Below are 18,474 nucleotides of genomic sequence, written 5' to 3'. Positions count from 1 at the left end.
TCTATCCTTGCTTCATTCTTTCTCCCACACTTTAATTCACTAAGTTGTAAGTGTCTGAAATCATTCTCCGTGAATAACGCTGGACCACTCGGAAAGTTTGCGGCTGAGAGCTGGACCCTCGTCATCACCAAGCACTTTGTCACTAAGACAGAGTAACCCATGGTTACTGAGCTCAGATCAGTTAAGGGGCAGAGAGCCTCCCCTCCTCACTGCTCTATAAAAGAGACCCAGCAAAGGGACCCTACCAGCTTCTAGCTCTCAGCCTGGGGGAGCGCGTGGGAAGCAAAGCCCAGACCTGCGGAGCAGAAAGCACCAGCTGCAGAGGCAAGGCCGGCATGGCTCCCACTTTCAAACTTCAGTGTCACTTCATTCTGATCTGCCTGCTGGCTCTAAGAGGGGAGAGCCGGTACCTGGAGGTGAGCGATTACCCGGTTGACCCATCACACCTTCCTGTGGTGAGTGTCCAGCCTTGGGGGTGGGCAGGCTGCCTCTGCTCTCAGACATGTTGTGGTTAGCTCTTTCTTCCGCATTTACTGTGCCCCCTCTCTCCTCTGGTTTCCCCTGGGTCTTCCTCCCTGCCTCTTCCTCCTTCCCTCTGGTCCCTGGGCATACCCTGGTCTGATGGGAAAGGTCTAAACCTTCCCGTCTTCTCCGGACCCGGGAGACATTGACCCGGTCACTTTATTCTCTTTGCCGCGGGGCAGGGAGGGTGCCTTGCTTCTAGTCCCCTTTCCCACTCCTTGAACTTTTGCTGACTGACTTATTTTCCTGGCCAGCTGCGGGAAGCTGTGGACCACGACCCTTTCCTACTCCTCAGCGCCAACCTGAAGCGGGAGCTGCCGGGGGAGCAGCTGTACCGCCGCGCTATGCGTGAGTCGGGGCTGCCTGGCTGGCGTCCGTCCGCGGGCAGCGGGGAGGTGGGGATTGTTGAGGACCGCGGGGGGCGCAATTCCCATCGCTAAGGGTCAGTCCGAGGAGGCGCACTGGGGCGAGATGGGGTGACGCACCCGGAGCATGGGAGCGGGGCGCAGCCGAGGCTGGGAGTCAGGGCGCGAGCGGAGAGGGGCTGCCCCGGGTGCCGCCGCAGTGGCTGCAACCCGGGACCCCCAACCCCGCTGCCCACCCCCCCAGGGTGCCTGGACATGCTGAGCCTCCAGGGCCAGTTCACCTTCACCGCCGATCGGCCGCAGCTGCACTGCGCCGCCTTCTTCATCGCAGAGCCCGAGGAGTTTATCACCATCCACTATGAACTGGTCTCCATCGACTGTGAGAGCGGGGACTTCCTGAAGGTGAGGCGCCCCCGCCAGGCGCAGCCCCAGCCGCGGGGCAAGGGAGGGGTCATGGCCGGGACGCTGCGCCCTAGCGTGGAGAGCCGGCGACGCTCGTAATTAGATGCTGCGCTGGTGCAGGAGTGGGAGAGGCGCAGTCCGGGACCCCCGCGCAGCGCGAACCTTCGCCCCACTCCCAGAAGGGCGAGTGCCTTGGTCTTGCAGTGGTTTAAATTCACCCCTGTGCGCTCTCGGTCCCGGGCGCTTCCAAAGACTAGAACTCGTGGCGCAAACCACTGTGTTGCAATCTGGAGCAGATGAAAAGGGGTACAAACCAACTAGTACGAGCCCTCGGGTCCGCCGAATCCGAGGTCCTGATTAGAAGGCGACCTCACATGTCTGAGATCTGAGCCCGCCTTGCTCCTGCTGGTCCCTTTCTCTGTGGAGCTGTTTCAGGCTCCCAGACGCTGTCTTCAATGCCTGGGTGACCTGATTTTGGAGCAGAAGGGCACTGGCTGCAGGGAAGGTTGCTGAGCAGGAATCTAGTCTGAGGCAGGTGGGAGGCGCGGATAAGTCCCCCAGCCTCATAACATCCCCACTCCCAGTTCTCCATGAGTCTAACGGGTCAGCTTGGGATGGCTGCTGGACTTCTCCAGTCCAGTTAAAATGAATATGATTAAAATCCCAAAGTGGAATTATTTTGGAACCTGTCAAACGCAATAGAAGAGGACTGATCTTGTGAAATAATTTGTAGCTGGTAATTTTACTAACGTGAACTAGGTTGGACTCATTAAATTGGAGGCCTGTGGTGATTTTAAGAGTAAAGTCAATAATAGACTGACCTTTTGTCCAGCCAACTACAAACTTCAACAAGTGAAGGAAAAAATTCCGAACTTGCATACCAGCCATTATCGTCTAAGTGTTAAACTAGTTCTTGATATTTTAATATGTGATAAGAGTAAAAAAATGAGGAAAATGGGTGTGTATAACCGTCGGCATGTAGGTAAAGTTGCTGCTCCAGTTTTTCCTCTTGCTATTTTTGAGAAATTTTGTTCATATTTTAATGAGGAAAGAGAAAAACTGAAACCCAAATTATGTTCCTGTGGAATTCTTCTGAAAGTAGGATGTGTGGAAAATATGACCAACACAAAAATGTATATCGTCTGTAGTTTCATTTACCAAGGTGGCTGAAATGATAAAGTATAGAAAGTTTACTTACTTTGGAAATGTTAGAGTTTATAAAGGGGAAAAAAGAAATAATTAAATAATAATGTGACTTGCAAATAACCCTCGCAGTCAAAATATATACAAATAGAAAGCACGTGTGCAGGGGGGTGTAGGCTGTCTATTCCTCACTTATGACCGAAGGCCCATGGCTGGATAACCTTTTCCCCCTTTTCAACACACCTATGACTTCAGGAGTTGATGAAAGTGATCATCTTTGTCTGTATTTTTTGTTGGAAGGTATTTGATGGTTGGATTCTCAAGGGGGAGAAGTTTCCCAGTTCCCAGGATCACCCTCTCCCCATGAGTGAGCGGTACATAGATTTCTGTGAGAGTGGTCTTAGCAGAAGGAGCATCAGATCCTCCCAGAACGTGGCCATGATCTTCTTCCGGGTCCATGAACCAGGAAATGGGTTCACATTAACCATAAAGACAGATCCTAACCTCTTTCGTAAGTGGACTTCATGTCTTCTTAGTTGGAAGGCAGGACTTGGGGGGAGAGAGTGTCAGTTCTGCTTTTCAAAGGTAGCATCATTTCACAGACTTAAGACATTTGAAGTGAGGAAGGATTTGAATGGAAATTCTTTTGTAATTAGAAATCACCTAAAGGATATTTCCAATTCATTATTATGAAAATCAGATCCGTTTTTAATTTATTTACCAGGCTAGGTAAGATACTAATTTATGGTAGCTAGAATTCTATTTTTTCTCCAGTCTTATTCTGATCTCCTGAGCTACTGCAATGTTTTCAGTGACAAACTTTAATCCCTCCAAGTCATTCCATTGATCTGGATAAGCTCGAGGGATCAGATATGAAGTTGCAGTCTTACAGAAATTTAGGTGAAGGCTGAAAGTCTACATATCTGGCATGTGTAGACAGATTTCATGCCCTGAGCAGAGGGTTGGACCAGAGGACCTCAACATTGCCTTCTGAGTCTGAACCCATTGCTCTAATTTAGTTCATTTCTGGTGGATACACAAATAGATGCTATAAAGCTGAATAGCCCAGGCCTAAAACACATTATCTTAATCAGAATGAGTTCATTCATCCATTTATTATTTCTTCCCCATTGAGAGGAAAATGTTTATAAAAAATCAGGAAAACATTCATTTTTGGTTGCATACAGTAGTATTACTAACAGTTCATGTGGTTGAAGAATGGGGCCTACCTAATCTGCCAAAAAATAATGTACTGACTGATCTCCCAAATTTTGTTTTTAGAAAACAAAAAAATTTTTTTTGAAAGAAGCCCCCCAAAAAGGCTGTTTCTGAGGACTGGAGCAGAATAACACTAGAAGACAACAGAAACTGTTTCTCCTATATCCTGTTTGGTTAGAAATCAGAAGCCTTCTAGAATCATCAAGGAATTTTAGTTCTTTTTGAAATTAAGTGTAATTAAAAATATAAGATGGAAGCAAAAGGTAGTTCTGACATAGTCTGATCAATCAGAAACTTTTGTCCCATAACTGGCCCAAAAAAGTACAAACTCTGATGCTTCTAGTTTCATAGCTGGAAGAGTAAATTTATTGTAAGTCTAGTCTTGAGATACAAAACAAAATTTCAGAAAGTCTTGGGAGTAGATAAACATTTAAAATTTACCTATTAGTCAACTTATCACTTAACACCCAGGAAATATTTATCAGACATAAGCCTGCTTTGTATTTTTCTCAACCTATTTTGTAACTAGTTTAATGTTTCCTCACTTTATTATCTCAAAAGTAACATATAGCTCCAAGTTCAGTTAATAAAGGTTTCAGACAGACAGGGTTTGAGTTCTGGCCTTACCTTTAAGCCTTGATTCTTCCAGACTCCCAGCTTGAACTTGGACCCTAGTTAATGAAGTGTTCCTAGAACTTCTACCAGCTAGTATTGTTTGGTTGGTTATTAATTTATGTCTTGTGAGTGTTATAAACAACGTGACCCCCTGAGATTACGATTAGAAGTCCCCTTGCAGCCAGGGCCTCCTGACAATGTCCATACATCACTGGTGCTTTTTATTCCCCAACTGCTTCCTTTCTCCAAATCACCTTTGTGATAAGTACTCTCTTCAGGGCCACAAGCCCCTAGACCATGAATAGGAGCTTAGAATAAGGATGAGATAAATTTCTATAAAAGCCCAGCATACCAAGCAGTGAAAATGTGATTTTGTTTTTCTACAAAGCCTGCAATGTCATCTCCCAGACCCCAAATGGAAGGTTCACTCTGGTCGTGCCACATAAGCATCGCAACTGCAGCTTCTCCATAATTTATCCTGTGGTGATCAAAATATCTGATCTCACCCTGGGACACTTAAATGGTCTGCAATTAAAGGTGAGTTGCTTATTTGCTTCCCAGTCACTTCCTAAGACCTCAGCTTTCTCAGAGCAAAAGTAACTATACAGGGCAAATGTGGATGAACTGGTATAGTATGTCCTTCTGTTGGCAGTTAGATCTCACATGAGCCTGCCCTCGCTGCTTTAATAAACTCCTCTTCTATTTCCGTTATGCTGCAAGTTGCATACTCAGGTGCCTCTTCTGACTACTTGAATACTTTTCTTGTGATGTTAGAAATGTTTTCAGTTGGCAAAGTTGTGACATATAATTACAATTGAACTCTCTTGTACTTGCCTCTTTTACAAAAATTCTCTCCTAGCAGAACCTAGTGTGAGTCATCTACACAGCTGTTTTTCTGATTATTGGAATTTTCTTTTGACATGAAGGAAGTATCTCATTGACAGACTGTGTTATGAAGGAATGCTAAGAGTAGCATAAAATACAAAACTGGATTTTTATATTGCAAAATACAGTAAAGTTTTGAAGCGTTTCTTTTGCATTACATTTAATTCCATACATTTTGCAACAAAACATTAGTTGAGACTCCCCATCAACTTTTTCCCCCGTGAACTTCTGTATGGATTTTACAATTAATGCTGAGCTTGACCATATTTATTTGCACTGGTAGCTTGTTTCCTTTGAGTCATCCTCATTTCCTTTTATGTTCTCATATGCCTAGGTTAAGACAGCTCGTGCATTTGCTGGCATCAAAGATAGTCATAGTTCCTCATCAGAAAGATTGCAGTGAAACCCAAATAAATAGGACTAGGGCTGAGAAAAGCAGTAAATCCAATTTCCTTTAAGCCCTAAATTCATAGGCCAGTGCCTATTTTTTAAAGTTGAACCTTAGTGGAAGAATAATCCTTTGATAAAGGCCAGGATAGGTGGATGTCTTTGGTTTAGCCGTATAGGCTTGAAATTTTTTTTTTTTTTTTTTTTTTTTTTTGCGGTACGCGGGCCTCTCACTGTTGTGGCCTCTCCCGTTGCGGAGCACAGGCTCCAGACGCGCAGGCTCAGCGGCCATGGCTCATGGGCCCAGCCGCCCCACGGCATGTGGGATCTTCCTGGACCGGGGCACGAACCCGTGTCCCCTGCATCGGCAGGCGGACTCCCAACCACTGCGCCACCAGGGAAGCCCTAGGCTTGAGATTTTTTGTATGTCATTCTTGATGTTTAATGTAGAAGATGGTAAGTGTGATAGATCGAGAGATCCGCACTTTAGTTATTTTTGGCTATGAGGAGTAATCTTGGTGCTTACCACTTAAAAAATGTGAAGTCTGCAGTGTTCTAGGTATCTATTGCTTTACAAAATATTTTTTGAGTGCTTACCATGTGCAAGGCTTTCTTCTAGATGCAGGAAATTAGCAACAAACAAAACAGGCCCTACTCACATGGAACCTGTATTCTAGTGGGATGAGACAGGTAAAAGTATAATGTATTCCAAATAGTGGTGAGTGCCCTACAGAAAATGAAGCAGAGTGGTGGCTGGGGACAAGGGGGTAGAGTGAGGGGCAGGCAGCTACTTGAGATGAGATGGTCAAGAAAGAAATCTTTTGAGAAGGAGATATTTAAAGTGAGATTTCAGTGATAGGTAAGAAGGAGCCAGCAGCCACAGGAAGAGCTGGGAACAGAGCAACAGTAGTGCAGAGGCTCAGAGGCAGGAATGGGCTTGCTGAGTTCTAGAAATGGAAAGAAGGAAAAGTAGAGGGGGAGTGGTATCATACAGCATCAGGCAGACAGGCAGGGCCAAGGGGGTGCAGAGCCCAGCGGGTCATATTAAAGAGTTTGAGTTTATTCTCAGTGGGAAACCACGGAAGGGGTTCAGGCAGGAAAGTGACATAATCCATTTGATTATGCTCAGGTGGGGTGAGAGTGATTGGGAATTGCTGGCCTCATGTCCAAAGTAATTGACAAAGTCCACGATGGGAAGGAGATGATTACCTAAAGGTCATTCTGGCTTCCATGAATGATGATGAATGGGCTGTAGGGGCCAGAGTGGTGCAGCAGTGCACCTAAAAGGCCATTGTCATAGTCTAGGCAACAGATGAGAGTGACTTGGTCCAGGGAGATAGAACCTCAACAAAGAAATCTCGGGGGTCACTGTTGAGGAGCTGAACCCCAGAGGTCCCTACACAACTCAGCTTCTGCCGTTGTTTATAAGAACAGCTGAGAGGTTTGGAAAGAGGAGAGAAAAGTCACTGAACGCCAAAAAGTATGTGCTCCCAACCTCCTTGTTTCTTGGTTTTGTTCCCTTCATTTTAGCTTCCATTTCTTCCCAACTTCTTATTTCCCATTTCTCTCTCCTGAGCCTGCCTTTTCCCCTTCACCTCCTCCTGTGAAATTTGGAACCTATAGAACCAGGTGGAATGTTTAGTCTTAAGACATGTTCCCCCTGGACACCCTCTACTCAAGGGAAAGGCAATCACATTTTTTTCCCTTTACCTCTAAATGGCTTATTCAACTCTTCATACAAGAAAATGAGCCCTGTACACAGTGGGGCTAACTAACCCTCTATTTCATCATTGATGAAATTACGTGTAAAATACCTAAGCATAGAACCCAGCACAGAGTAGGTGCTTTAAATATATATACCCACACCTGCTTCCTTTCATTAGTCAAAGAGTTGCTGTTGTATTATTTTCTATTGGTTGTTTAGTTCCAGTTGCACTTCAATATCTTCCAAATGTTGGACTGTGTGTGCTTATGTGTGTGTGTTTTACATTCTCTGTTTTATATTTTGGTCCCTATGTAGCATGGTCTATCTGTTTAGCTTCTAAGCACCTTGCCACATTCCGCTAGATCTCTTGATGGCTATGTCTCAATGAAGAAGAGGATCACAGGCAAAACTGGCTGTATAATTTATGGGGGGACAGTACAAAATGAAAATACAGGGGCCTTATTTTAAGATTATTAGGCATTTCAAAATGGTGACAGCAGAGCATTAAGCCAAGCACTAGGCCTTGTAAGCGTGAGCCCTGTGGGCATGGGTGGCACGATCACAAGTCCAGCCCTGATCATGGGAAATGGGCGGCCCAAACTGTGACATTTGGGGCTGAGAGGGGGTCTGCTTTGTTTGCGTGGGAAAGTGAAGCACAGGAATTGCTGTGGATGACACAGTGTGGAAAAGATGAAGGGAAACAGAAAAAGGGGGTTACAGTGCATCACACAAAGTCTTAAGACTACATATTTATTTTGAGTAGCTTGAAATAAGTTTATTTTAGTTGGAAGGAGAAAGTTGATGGTAACTCTAGCTAATTTGAGCCCCAAATGAGGGGTCTCTTCTTTTTTTTAATATTCTTATAACTAGTCTAAATCCTTATCAGTAGAAAGGATAAGAATTGTCTCAATAGCAGAAATAGTCTTTTATAAAAGAAGAGGAAGGCTTCCCTGGTGGCGCAGTGGTTGAGAGTCCGCCTGCCGATGCAGGGGACGCAGGTTCGTGCCCCGGTCCGGGAGGATCCCACATGCCGCGGAGTGACTGGGCCCTTAGGCCATGGCCGCTGAGCCTGCGCGTCCGGAGCCTGTGCTCCGCAACGGGAGAGGCCACAACAGTGAGAGGCCCGTGTACCGAAAAAAAGAAAAAAAGAGGAAAATAGGCAAGTTGAAGAAAAAACTGATGTGGAAGCCCTATTTATAAAAAGTCTGACTGCATGCATTAAGAAACTCAAATAATTCATTGTGTATGTCCAAATGATTTAAAAAGCAAAGCATTTCCAGATTCAATTTTCATATATTGTATATGGAGTTTACAGATTCCAATTTCATCATTCTAGTCCTTGAGCTTATAAAAAAATATTTTTTTAAATGCACATTTTTTTTTTTTTTTTTGCGGTACGCGGGCCTTTCACTGTTGTGGCTTCTCGCGTTGCGGAGCACAGGCTCTAGACGCGCAAGCTCAGCAGCCATGGCTCTCCGCGGCACCTGGGATCCTCCTAGACCGGGGCACGAACCCGTGTCCCCTGCATGGGCAGGCGGACTCCCAACCACTGCGCCACCAGGGAAGCCCGCACATATATTTTTAAAAAATGATTAGTCAACCGATTTAGAAAAGCAATTCCTATGATTTTTTTTTTTTTTTTCTTTAAAAATCTTACTTCCGGGCTTCCCTGGTGGCGCAGTGGTTGAGAGTCCGCCTGCCGATGCAGGGAACACGGACGGGTTCGTGCTCCGGTCCGGGAGGATCCCACATGCCGAGAGCGGCTGGGCCCGTGAGCCATGGCCGCTGAGCCTGCGCGTCCGGAGCCTGTGCTCCACAACAGGAGAGGCCACAACAGTGAGAGGCCCGCGTACCGGGAAAAAAAAAGTTTTACTTCCCAGAGTTCTGGATGTTAAATTAAATGGCACTGCAGGATGTCTACAGCTGACTGAATTCACCAACTTGCCATTGGTCCAATGGTTTGACTTCCATAATTGGTTTAAATACATCTTCCTCTGCTGCTTTATTCTCTTAGAAGTCCTCAGCAGGTTGTGTGGGAATAGGAGATTTTGTGGAGCTGCTGGGAGGAACTGGACTGGACCCTTCCAAGATGATGCCTTTAGCTGATCTCTGCTATCCTTTTCACGGCCCTGGTAAGATATTTCTTTGATTATTATTTATGTGCCTATTAAGATTGTTTCCTTAAATAAAATGCCTCAAATTTTTTATACATGGGAGGGCAAGTTCCACCAAAATAACTTCGATTTTGCACATTGAGCAAGTGTCAGGATTTTGCATTTGAGCCTAGAACACAGTATCAAGAATGCATGACCACAATATCTGACACTGGGAGAAAAACTTATGAAGTAACAAGGTTGTGTGTTTAAGGTTTGCCCTAGGTAAGACTATGAAAAAGACAAAGCTTTTTGGTTCTGTGTTCTGTCCACCTTCTTGAAGGTCCCTGCTTTCCTCCTCTCGAGACTAAAGATTTTACTGACTGAAAACCGTAGTTCAAATAGTGGATGTATCATCAATTAGTAATAGTATAAAAATGAAGTAATATCTAAATAACTTTACCATATATATGTATATGTGTGTGTATTATTCATAGTAAATATTGATACATTAGAAGGTGATACGCTTTATTAGAAATTCTCAGAACTGCTGAATGTCCCCAACTTCTAGCAGCAAAACCAGCCTCTGAAAGACCACTGCAAAACAGAGGTAAATTCTGAGATCTAAAAGTGGTCACGGGTAATAAAAGACCTGGTTCTCCCCAAACAGAATCAGGTCTTCTTTGTTATAGATCAGTGAAGCTTTTCCATTTGATTATGCTCGGGTGGGGTGAGAAGGGTGGGAATTGCTGACTAGTGACCAAATTAATTAACGAAATCCAGGTGGGGAGGGAGAGGGTTACATAAAACATTTCTGTAAAGGTCACTCCTGTATCTGTACCTCTGATGCAGGAGCCAGTGATTATCTTTTAAGAGACAGAAGTCAAACAGAAGAACAGTCTTTCATCCCTTACCATAGCCCCCTTCCTCTTTTGTAAGCACACATCACTAACCAACTAAATAATGAAGCTGCAAATCAGACAGCCTTTTGATCAGCTGTTACCAGTTTTAATTAAAGCCAGGTCTGCCAACCAGTATTTTCTCTCTCTGAGCTAATGCTGGGAACTTAATAAACAAAATCTCTCTGAAATAGAATTAATGTACACAGGTAAAGGGAAAAGATTTCTAAAAACCCACTTTGCTAAAAGCTTGGGGGTTAGTTTATGCTAATTTACACTTGAGCCCTGGTTTAAACCAGTGCATCATGGCTTCTCTCCCTTTGTGTGTGCTCTCAGAGGCACTGGATCCTTCCAGGCTGATGGAGAGCACCTGTGAGGAGCTGCCTTTTAGCTGGGTAAAAAGATTAGATTAAGAACTGAAGCACACTCATGCCTTAGAATTTAGATAATTGAAGCCATAGTAATTTTGGTACATGAATTATATGACTTGATTTCAAAGGGTGTGACTAAGGCCAGAAAACCACTTTTGACTGTATTATCTAGATAATTGAAACCAGTCTTAAGATAATGTGAAGGCTTGAATTATCTGACTCACTGGTTCATTTTAGACTTCACTTTTTTCTTTAATTCACTATGTTTTCATGAGCCCCTCTTAAGTCGTTCAGACAATGAAGAACTCTTAGGTATCCTGCCCTTTACAATGGATTGTATTAGGAATTATGTCAAATAATAAATGATATGCACATTAACTAAAGGAAATAAGGCACATTATATAGATTAAAGTTCAGAGTAAGATCAGAAAAGAATGGCCTTGCAAAAAATTTAAAGAAAATTAGGGACTTCCCTGGTGGCGCAGTGGTTAAGAATCCACCTGCCAATGCAGGGGACATGGGTTTGAGCCCTGGTCCCAGAAGATCCCACATGCCGCAGAGCAACTAAGCCTGTGCACCACAACTACTGAGCCTGCGCTCTAGAGCCAGGGAGCCACAACTTCTGAGCCCACGTGCCACAACTACTGAAGCCTGCATGCCTGGGGCTGTGCTCCGCAACAAGAGAAGCCACCGCAGTGAGAAGCCTGTGCACTTCAAGGAAGACCCAACACAGCCAAAAATAAATAAAAAATAAATGAATTTATTTTAAAAAATTAACTTTGGACTTCCTCACAGAAGCTTAGCCTAGACTCCCTGGTGCTTATATTAAAATAATTATAGGGTTCATATTTATTATGTCTCCAAATTGACTTTTACCTAAATAACTCTGGCTGTTTTACTTCATTTAAACCCAGGTGCATGTTTGTGAAGTACCTGTTATACAAGGTTAATAACATTTCTCAGAATGTAGGCCTTATAGAGACAACGTGGGGAAAAAAAGATTGAGAAAATTAAAACAGCAGAAAGGATTATTGTAGGGCAGATAAATCTTGCCTCAGGAACCAGATGGAGGCTGAAGAAATAAAATAAAAGTAAGTTTTAATAAAAATGCTGAGTTTCACAAAACAGAAACAGGTACAGAGAACAAACAGATGGTTGCCAGAAGGGAGGGGAGTGGGGAATGAAAAGAAAAAAAAAAAAAGGTAACTATGTGAGGTAATGAATGTTGATTAGCTTGATTATGGTGATCATTTCACAATGTATACTTATATAAAACCATCATGTTGTACACCTTAAATATATACAATTTCTGTCAACTATACCTCAATAAAGCTGAAAAAAATTTTTTGAAGAATGCCTTAAACACACACACAGTTTCAGTATATAACTGCTCAGACACATCTGTACTAGAAGATACATAAATGTTGCCAGATGCTTGTAAAAATAATGAATAAGATTGGATTTAAGAGAAGTAAGGATATCAAAAGCCATTCCATATAAGAAGTACAGAAAAAAATTAGAGATAAAAAGTACAGGTGAACAATAGAACAAAAATGAGTATACTTAGTGTATGTCTAAACCATGCAAATGATATTTTTGTTTATATGTAAAACAGAATTATTACTGAGGCTCAGAAAATAATAAATAGGTGATATTTTTGGTCTTCATAAATGTCCCGCAATACACTCCATCCTTCAGCCCTGACCACTAAATGCCACTTGCACCCCCAGATATAACCAAAAACTGCCTCTGCAAATTTCCAACCTGTCCCTAGAGGGCAGCACTGCCTCCACTGAGGACACAACTAGAGCAAAGGTGCAGCAGGTCGGATGCTTGCCTTCATCTGCCTTCACCACCAAAGCTTTGCAGGTAGGAGAACGTAAAAAGCACAAGGAGAGGGCTTCCCTGGTAGCGCAGTGGTTGAGAGTCTGCCTGCCGATACAGGAGACACGGGTTCGTGCCACAGTCCAGGAAGATCCCCCATGCCGCGGAGCGGCTAGGCCCATGAGCCATGGCCGCCAAGCTTGCGCGTCCGGAGCCTCCGTAACGGGAGAGTCCACAACAGTGAGAGGCACGCGTACCGCCAAAAAAAAAAAAAAAAAAAAAGCACAAGGAGATATCTTCTTACCTCTTTGCAGCCAGTTTTGTCTGACTAACAGTGTTCTTGCACATGAGGAGAAAGGCTGAGCTTAATTTCACTATTCTACAATTAATTATACAGTTGACCCTTGAACAACAGTGGTTTGAACTGCGGGGGCCCACTTATAGGCGGATTTTTTTCAATAGTAGATACTACAGTACTACACGATCCTAGGTTGGTTGAACCCGAGAATGTGGAATCTCGGATCTGGAGGAACCGTGGATCTGGAGGGCAGACTATAAATTATATGCAGATTTTCGCCTGTGGGGAGGGTCCTCACCCCTAACGCCCCACGCACCCCCCACGTCGTTCAAGGTCAGCTGTACATTATAAGAATGAGAACAAACACGTTTCAGCTGATGGCAGATGCTTGGTTTGAGTACGTGAGAGGCAGCTACATCCCCTTGCTTTCTTCGTGTTTAAATGATCTCGTGGACAGAAGTGGTTTGACTGTGTCGTTTCTAACCTGCTGGGAAACTTTTACTTTTTCCATGAATTATAGCCCAGATGAAAATTGGCTGTGACAACACGGTGGTGCGCATGGTCTCCAGCGGAAAACATGTAAATCGTGTGACTTTTGAATACCGCCAGCTGGAACCATACGAACTGGAAAACCCGAATGGAAACAGTATCCAGGAATTCTGTTTGTCTACTCTTTGAATAACCAAGCAATGATTTCCATGCTGCTACCTAAGGGAGTTTTTAATGGCTGTTATATATGATTTTGATGAGCAGATAGTTAACAACCTTTCATACCAGTCAGTATTCCCAACCTTGAGCACATATCACACACACTAATTTTTGTACCTTGCTTCTTTTTCATTTGTAAGATATAAATGACCACATAGAAGAAAATAAGCCCTCCCCCCGACCCCAGTAGAAAACCAGTTTCCAGTAATTCTTTGATATGCTACCAACCTGAACTGGTAAGACAAGTGCAAAGAAATGTGCAATAAAAACTTGTATCTCAAGGGAAAATACTACAAAGAAATAAAAATGTTAGTGTTCGTATCAGTTTTATGACAGAAAACGCATGTCTGTGTGTACCAAAGTAGTTGCATCTATTTATTTTCTGCTTATTATTCTGTTTATAGTAGAGAATAGTTGTAGCTAGTATTATTTATTGATTTGTAACAACTTGTTTTTAACAAACATTTGTAGCATGTAAAACACTTTGCGTCCGTAAATCCAAACATGAATAAACATATTCAGAATGTTGGCACCTCAACATCCTGCTTTGTTTTCCTGAGTAGTTCCTTCCCTTATTACCATTAGAAAATAATGTTCTCAGGTGGTACAGCACCAAATGCTGAACTAAATCATTTTAGACTTCTTAGACCTCCAAGAACCCTGGGTCGTTAAGTAGGATTATTTAGGGCAGAAGGTAAAATTGCAGTGTTTGAACAAACAACACTAACCAATTGGGGGTGATAGGGAAGCAGGATGTGGGGATCCCTCTTCCACTGCCCTCCAAGAAAACTGAGAATACATGTCTTTGTCACAGTGAAGAGTGTACTTTTCAACAGGGACAACAAAGGCCTTAAACTCTCATAGACACAATTTGCAGAAACCTGAGTACTTTTTTGGTACTGAAGGCAGTTTACTGTTGACTGAGCTTTGTCCACATTTGGCTTGAGACCAAGCACGTGGTCTGTAAAAGACACCTTGGGGTCAAAAATGAGGTCCTGAGGAACAAAGGAAATACTCCTAAGTGAATAGTCCTCTTTACTTTGAATTAATGGATGGAAGCTGCAAACTGTTCCATAATTAATGGCTTGATTCTGATTCCCCAAACATATTTGATATAATTTTATAATGGAATGTACTGGAATCCCATACACTGGGCTTGTTAACAAAATCTGAGAACCAACCAGAAAGAAAAATAGTTGACTGAAAGTGCTAAAAATACCCAGGATTGAGCACAAATTTTGTTTCAGTAGGTATTTTGGAATGAGTGGATACTTCAGCAAATGAATGAATAAATGCCTGAATGGATAGATGGATAAATGGCTGGGATAAAGGCTGGGATGAATGAATAAATGTCTGAACACACGGCTGTATAATTCCTGACTAGTTACATAAGATGCTGGATTTCTTATTTTATAGAAAATAAATTCTGTGTAGTTAAACCCTTTTATCTTTTTCATAGTCTCTTAGCAACCAAAGAATTAATGCAGTCACATATCACAATCTGAAGTTTCTGGTTCTTAACCCTTATGATCCCCTTATGCTGAGTAGAGAAAATAAGTGGTCTGAGGTCAGAAGGCAAGTGTTTTTACCATGGAAGTTAGGACAACTTGCTTTTGTTCCTAAGGGACATTTTGCAAGCTACTTAGCCTCTCTGCACTAAAATGGGTGGGACTCTGGTCCCTAAGGTTTCTTCTTATTCTGCAGTCATTTATTTGTAACATATGAGACTTCAAAGCTTGTTATTGCATATTAGTGTACATTCTTTGAGAGGAAGTGAACTGTCTGTGACTTATTCTTTGGAGATCCATGACTTAGTCTTCATTCCAAAAGGATAGGACAGATTTCTGGAAACAAAATGGTAGATGAGATCTCTGGAGGGAAGTGCAAGAAAGTGTCTTTGCTGACACCTCCTTTAAGCAAGCAAAATGTGATATGAAATTTTGGCCAAATTTGACTTTCTAAAAAAGTCAGTATGCATAGTAACTAAGGTGATCGATTCTGTAGCCAGACCTCTTTGAATCCCAGCGCTGCCACTTACTTGAGCAAGTCACTCGTAAGTCTGTATTCCTCAGTTTTTAATCTGTAAAATTGGAGGAAAAAAGATTTTTGGCAAGATTAAGTGGTTAAATGTATTTAAAGCCCCAGAACTCTGTCCTGTATATGTCAGCTGTCACTTTTATTATTATTTCTCACTTGTAAGCAAATATGCTGTCCCAGGTCCTCCCTACTCTGAGAGGGCCATTTGCTTTATGCTCTGAAGGGTTTGTACTGATTCAATTGTCCTGTTTTATCCCAGGACATTGTGAGGAAGATAGGGTTAGTTAGGGTTGTTTTCTGGGACCCAGAAGCAGAGTAAGGTTACTGGTAACATTTGAGGGTAGATCATGGCAGGGCTTAGCAGGTTCCCATGTGCCTCTTCTCCCAGCTGACCCTATCTGTAGTCTCTGAACTGCTCCAGGACCAATGCTGACCTCGGACAGGAGGAACTTGAACAGCTCTTGTCCACCATGCTGGTTACGAAGGAGTCACTTCACAAATGATCTGCCTTGACTGTCTACCCTTGTGCCCAGGCCCCATCTCTATAATATTCCTAGCTCTTGGTTATTTCATCCTAGCTCTTATCTGACCGAAATCTTATCCTCCACTCCAAACCCCACATCTTCTAAATACTAAATGAGTGACGTGGCTCTACTACTGATCACTGAATTCCCAAATTCCTGCTGCTTCCGTGTCTGAAATTCTGAGTATGTTTGCTCATAGGTTTTATGTCACTGTGCCCATCCCATCCTCTGGACACTTTTCTGTCTCCTCTAAGCCTGCCTCTTCTGCCACTGTCTTCCAGCCTATTATGTGTGGAATACATTGGTCTGCCTATGATATTGGACTTTTTCCCAGTATCTAAATCATCATGTCTTCTTCATCTCCAACCTCTTTCTGGCACTGCTGCTTTCAGTTAAGAGAATAAGATAGAAATGCATTTTGTTCACCACAAGTTATACTTCTACCTCCTGAGTATGCAGCTAGACTACATTTTCCAACCTCTCTTACAGTTAGGTTTTCTGTGACTGAATTTTGACTGAAGGAATGTGAGTAGAAATGATGCCCAACCCTCATATGATCCTCTGTACTTTCTTTCTCTTCCCCCATCTATTGGTAAGATACTGAGGTTCTAACAGAGGATTCCAAGTTCATACAAGGCGACAGAGCCATAGGATGCAAGGAATCTGGATCCTGCTTTGTAGTTTTTTTTTTCTCAGGAAATATATTTGACATAGGACAAATTTTTGTGACAGAGATTCTTCCAGATCTCTCCCAACTTCAAACTTTCCTTTCTTGCTATTTTAATAGGGAGGCAACATTACCAGAGTTTGCCTGCAAGGTAGACTCTTCATGAAAGAAGAATAAAGGTTTGATGGACAGGGTCTACTTGAAGGCGATTCGTTTATGTGCTTAACAAGACCTGATAGAGAGTTGTGGATATGAGCTCTTCTTATGGGGTAATCCCATGAAATTATATCTGAATACGCTCATCTCTGTGCTGTGGAGTATTTCAGAAGAGAGAAGCAATTTTGTATGTTCAAAGAAGCAGACTGAATGGTCTCAGTTTTAATAGGTCATTTGTAATAGATTACCATCCATTTTTCTCTTTGCGTTTAAAAGTATTTTCTTCATGTGTTAAGACAAACTGTACAGAGAAAGAAAAAATGGATAAGAGAAAGAAGGCTTGGTTAGAGGGTTAGAAAATGTTGTGAAACTCAGGGTCTTCAAATTGGACTCTGGCTTTTGCTCTTGGTAACAACAGTGTACTCAATCCCTCTGTGCTGAGAAACTGAAAATGAGAAGTGTTTTGTGCTTTAAGGAGAAGACTTAATATCAATACTAGGACATACAGCTGGATGAGTTAGACAGAACTGTGATTTTTGTAACTAGATGAGTTATCAGATATTGGGGTTTCCTAGTAAGAAGATGGACTCCCAACTCCCCTCCTCTCTCCAGTTTTCTGAAATATAAAAAATGTGTCCTGTGCTAGTAATGATTCAGAGGTGATCAAGCCAGCCAAGCCAAGCAAAGTAGATGGCTGCCTATGTGGTGTGATTTGAGGGACAGTGAAAGACCCACTTGACAGAAAATAGCACCAAAATTCACACCCTCATAATCCTTGTTCTTTTTTTCTTTAAGATGTATTTTTAATTAAGCAAGTAATTCATGAGTACTTTATTGCATTAAAACATTCAGACCATACAGAGGTAACTAGTTAATGAAGTGACTTCAAGTCAGTAACTAATTAGACTATACAAGGTTTCGCTAATCGTTATTACGGGACATAGAATTAGTAGGTGAGCTTTGAATAAAAGAGACTGAGGTGGGTGAAATCAAGAGTATGAGGTACTGAGAAGAAGATAGACTCAGAGGAACGAACCATTGAGGCTACTGGGAAGGCCAGCCAGGAACTGATGAAACCACCACCTTGCTGAGAGTTTGCAGGGGAGGCAAAAAGAAAACTTGCAATGGAGTTGGCTGTTGTCAAAGATAAACTTTGTGGCACTTCCTCAGTTTTGCCTGCGACCAGCTCAGGAGACACTCTTGCTTGTGTAGCATGGATGGGACCAGAGATACAGCTTTAGAGACAAGATCTAGTCCTATGAATACAGGCGTCACAATGGAGGGGGAGGAAGCCAGACTTTGGAACCAGACATGGGGTTGAGTTCTGATTCAACCACTAACCACCTGTGAGCCCTTGATTAGGTCCCATTTGTTTATTTTGTTTTTATTTCTATTGCCTTGAGAGACTGACCTAAGAAAACACTGGTATGATTTATGTCAGAGTATGTTTTGCCTATGACCTCTTCTAGGAGTTTTATGGTGTCATGTCTTATTAAGTCTTTAAGCCATTTTTGAATTTATTTTTGTGTATGATGTGAGGGAGTGTTCTAACTTCATTGATTTATGTGCCGCTGTCCAGCTTTCTCAACCTACTTGCTGGCTAGACTGTCTTTTTCCCATTGTATAGTCTTGCCTCCTTTGTTGAAGATTAATTG

At 42.6% G+C, this 18,474-nt stretch overlaps 1 protein-coding gene across 1 annotated transcript; it reads left to right on the top strand.

Annotated features, from left to right (window-relative positions):
• Positions 1 to 335: 335 nt before the first annotated feature.
• On the top strand, positions 336 to 13,405 carry CRHBP (corticotropin releasing hormone binding protein; the record flags this gene model as incomplete). Its single annotated transcript, XM_079702602.1, has 7 exons — positions 336 to 416; positions 777 to 870; positions 1,132 to 1,289; positions 2,733 to 2,943; positions 4,654 to 4,802; positions 9,257 to 9,374; positions 13,248 to 13,405. The coding sequence occupies 7 exons, from the start codon at positions 336 to 338 to the stop codon at positions 13,403 to 13,405; spliced, it is 969 nt and encodes a 322-aa protein (XP_079558728.1).
• Positions 13,406 to 18,474: the final 5,069 nt, after the last annotated feature.

This window comes from Hyperoodon ampullatus (genome assembly GCF_949752795.1).
Source record: "Hyperoodon ampullatus genome assembly, chromosome: 4".
Classification (NCBI taxonomy): Eukaryota; Metazoa; Chordata; class Mammalia; order Artiodactyla; family Ziphiidae; genus Hyperoodon; species Hyperoodon ampullatus.
The sequence above is the reverse complement of the archived record's forward strand: the minus strand, read 5'-3'. Positions and strand labels throughout refer to the sequence as shown.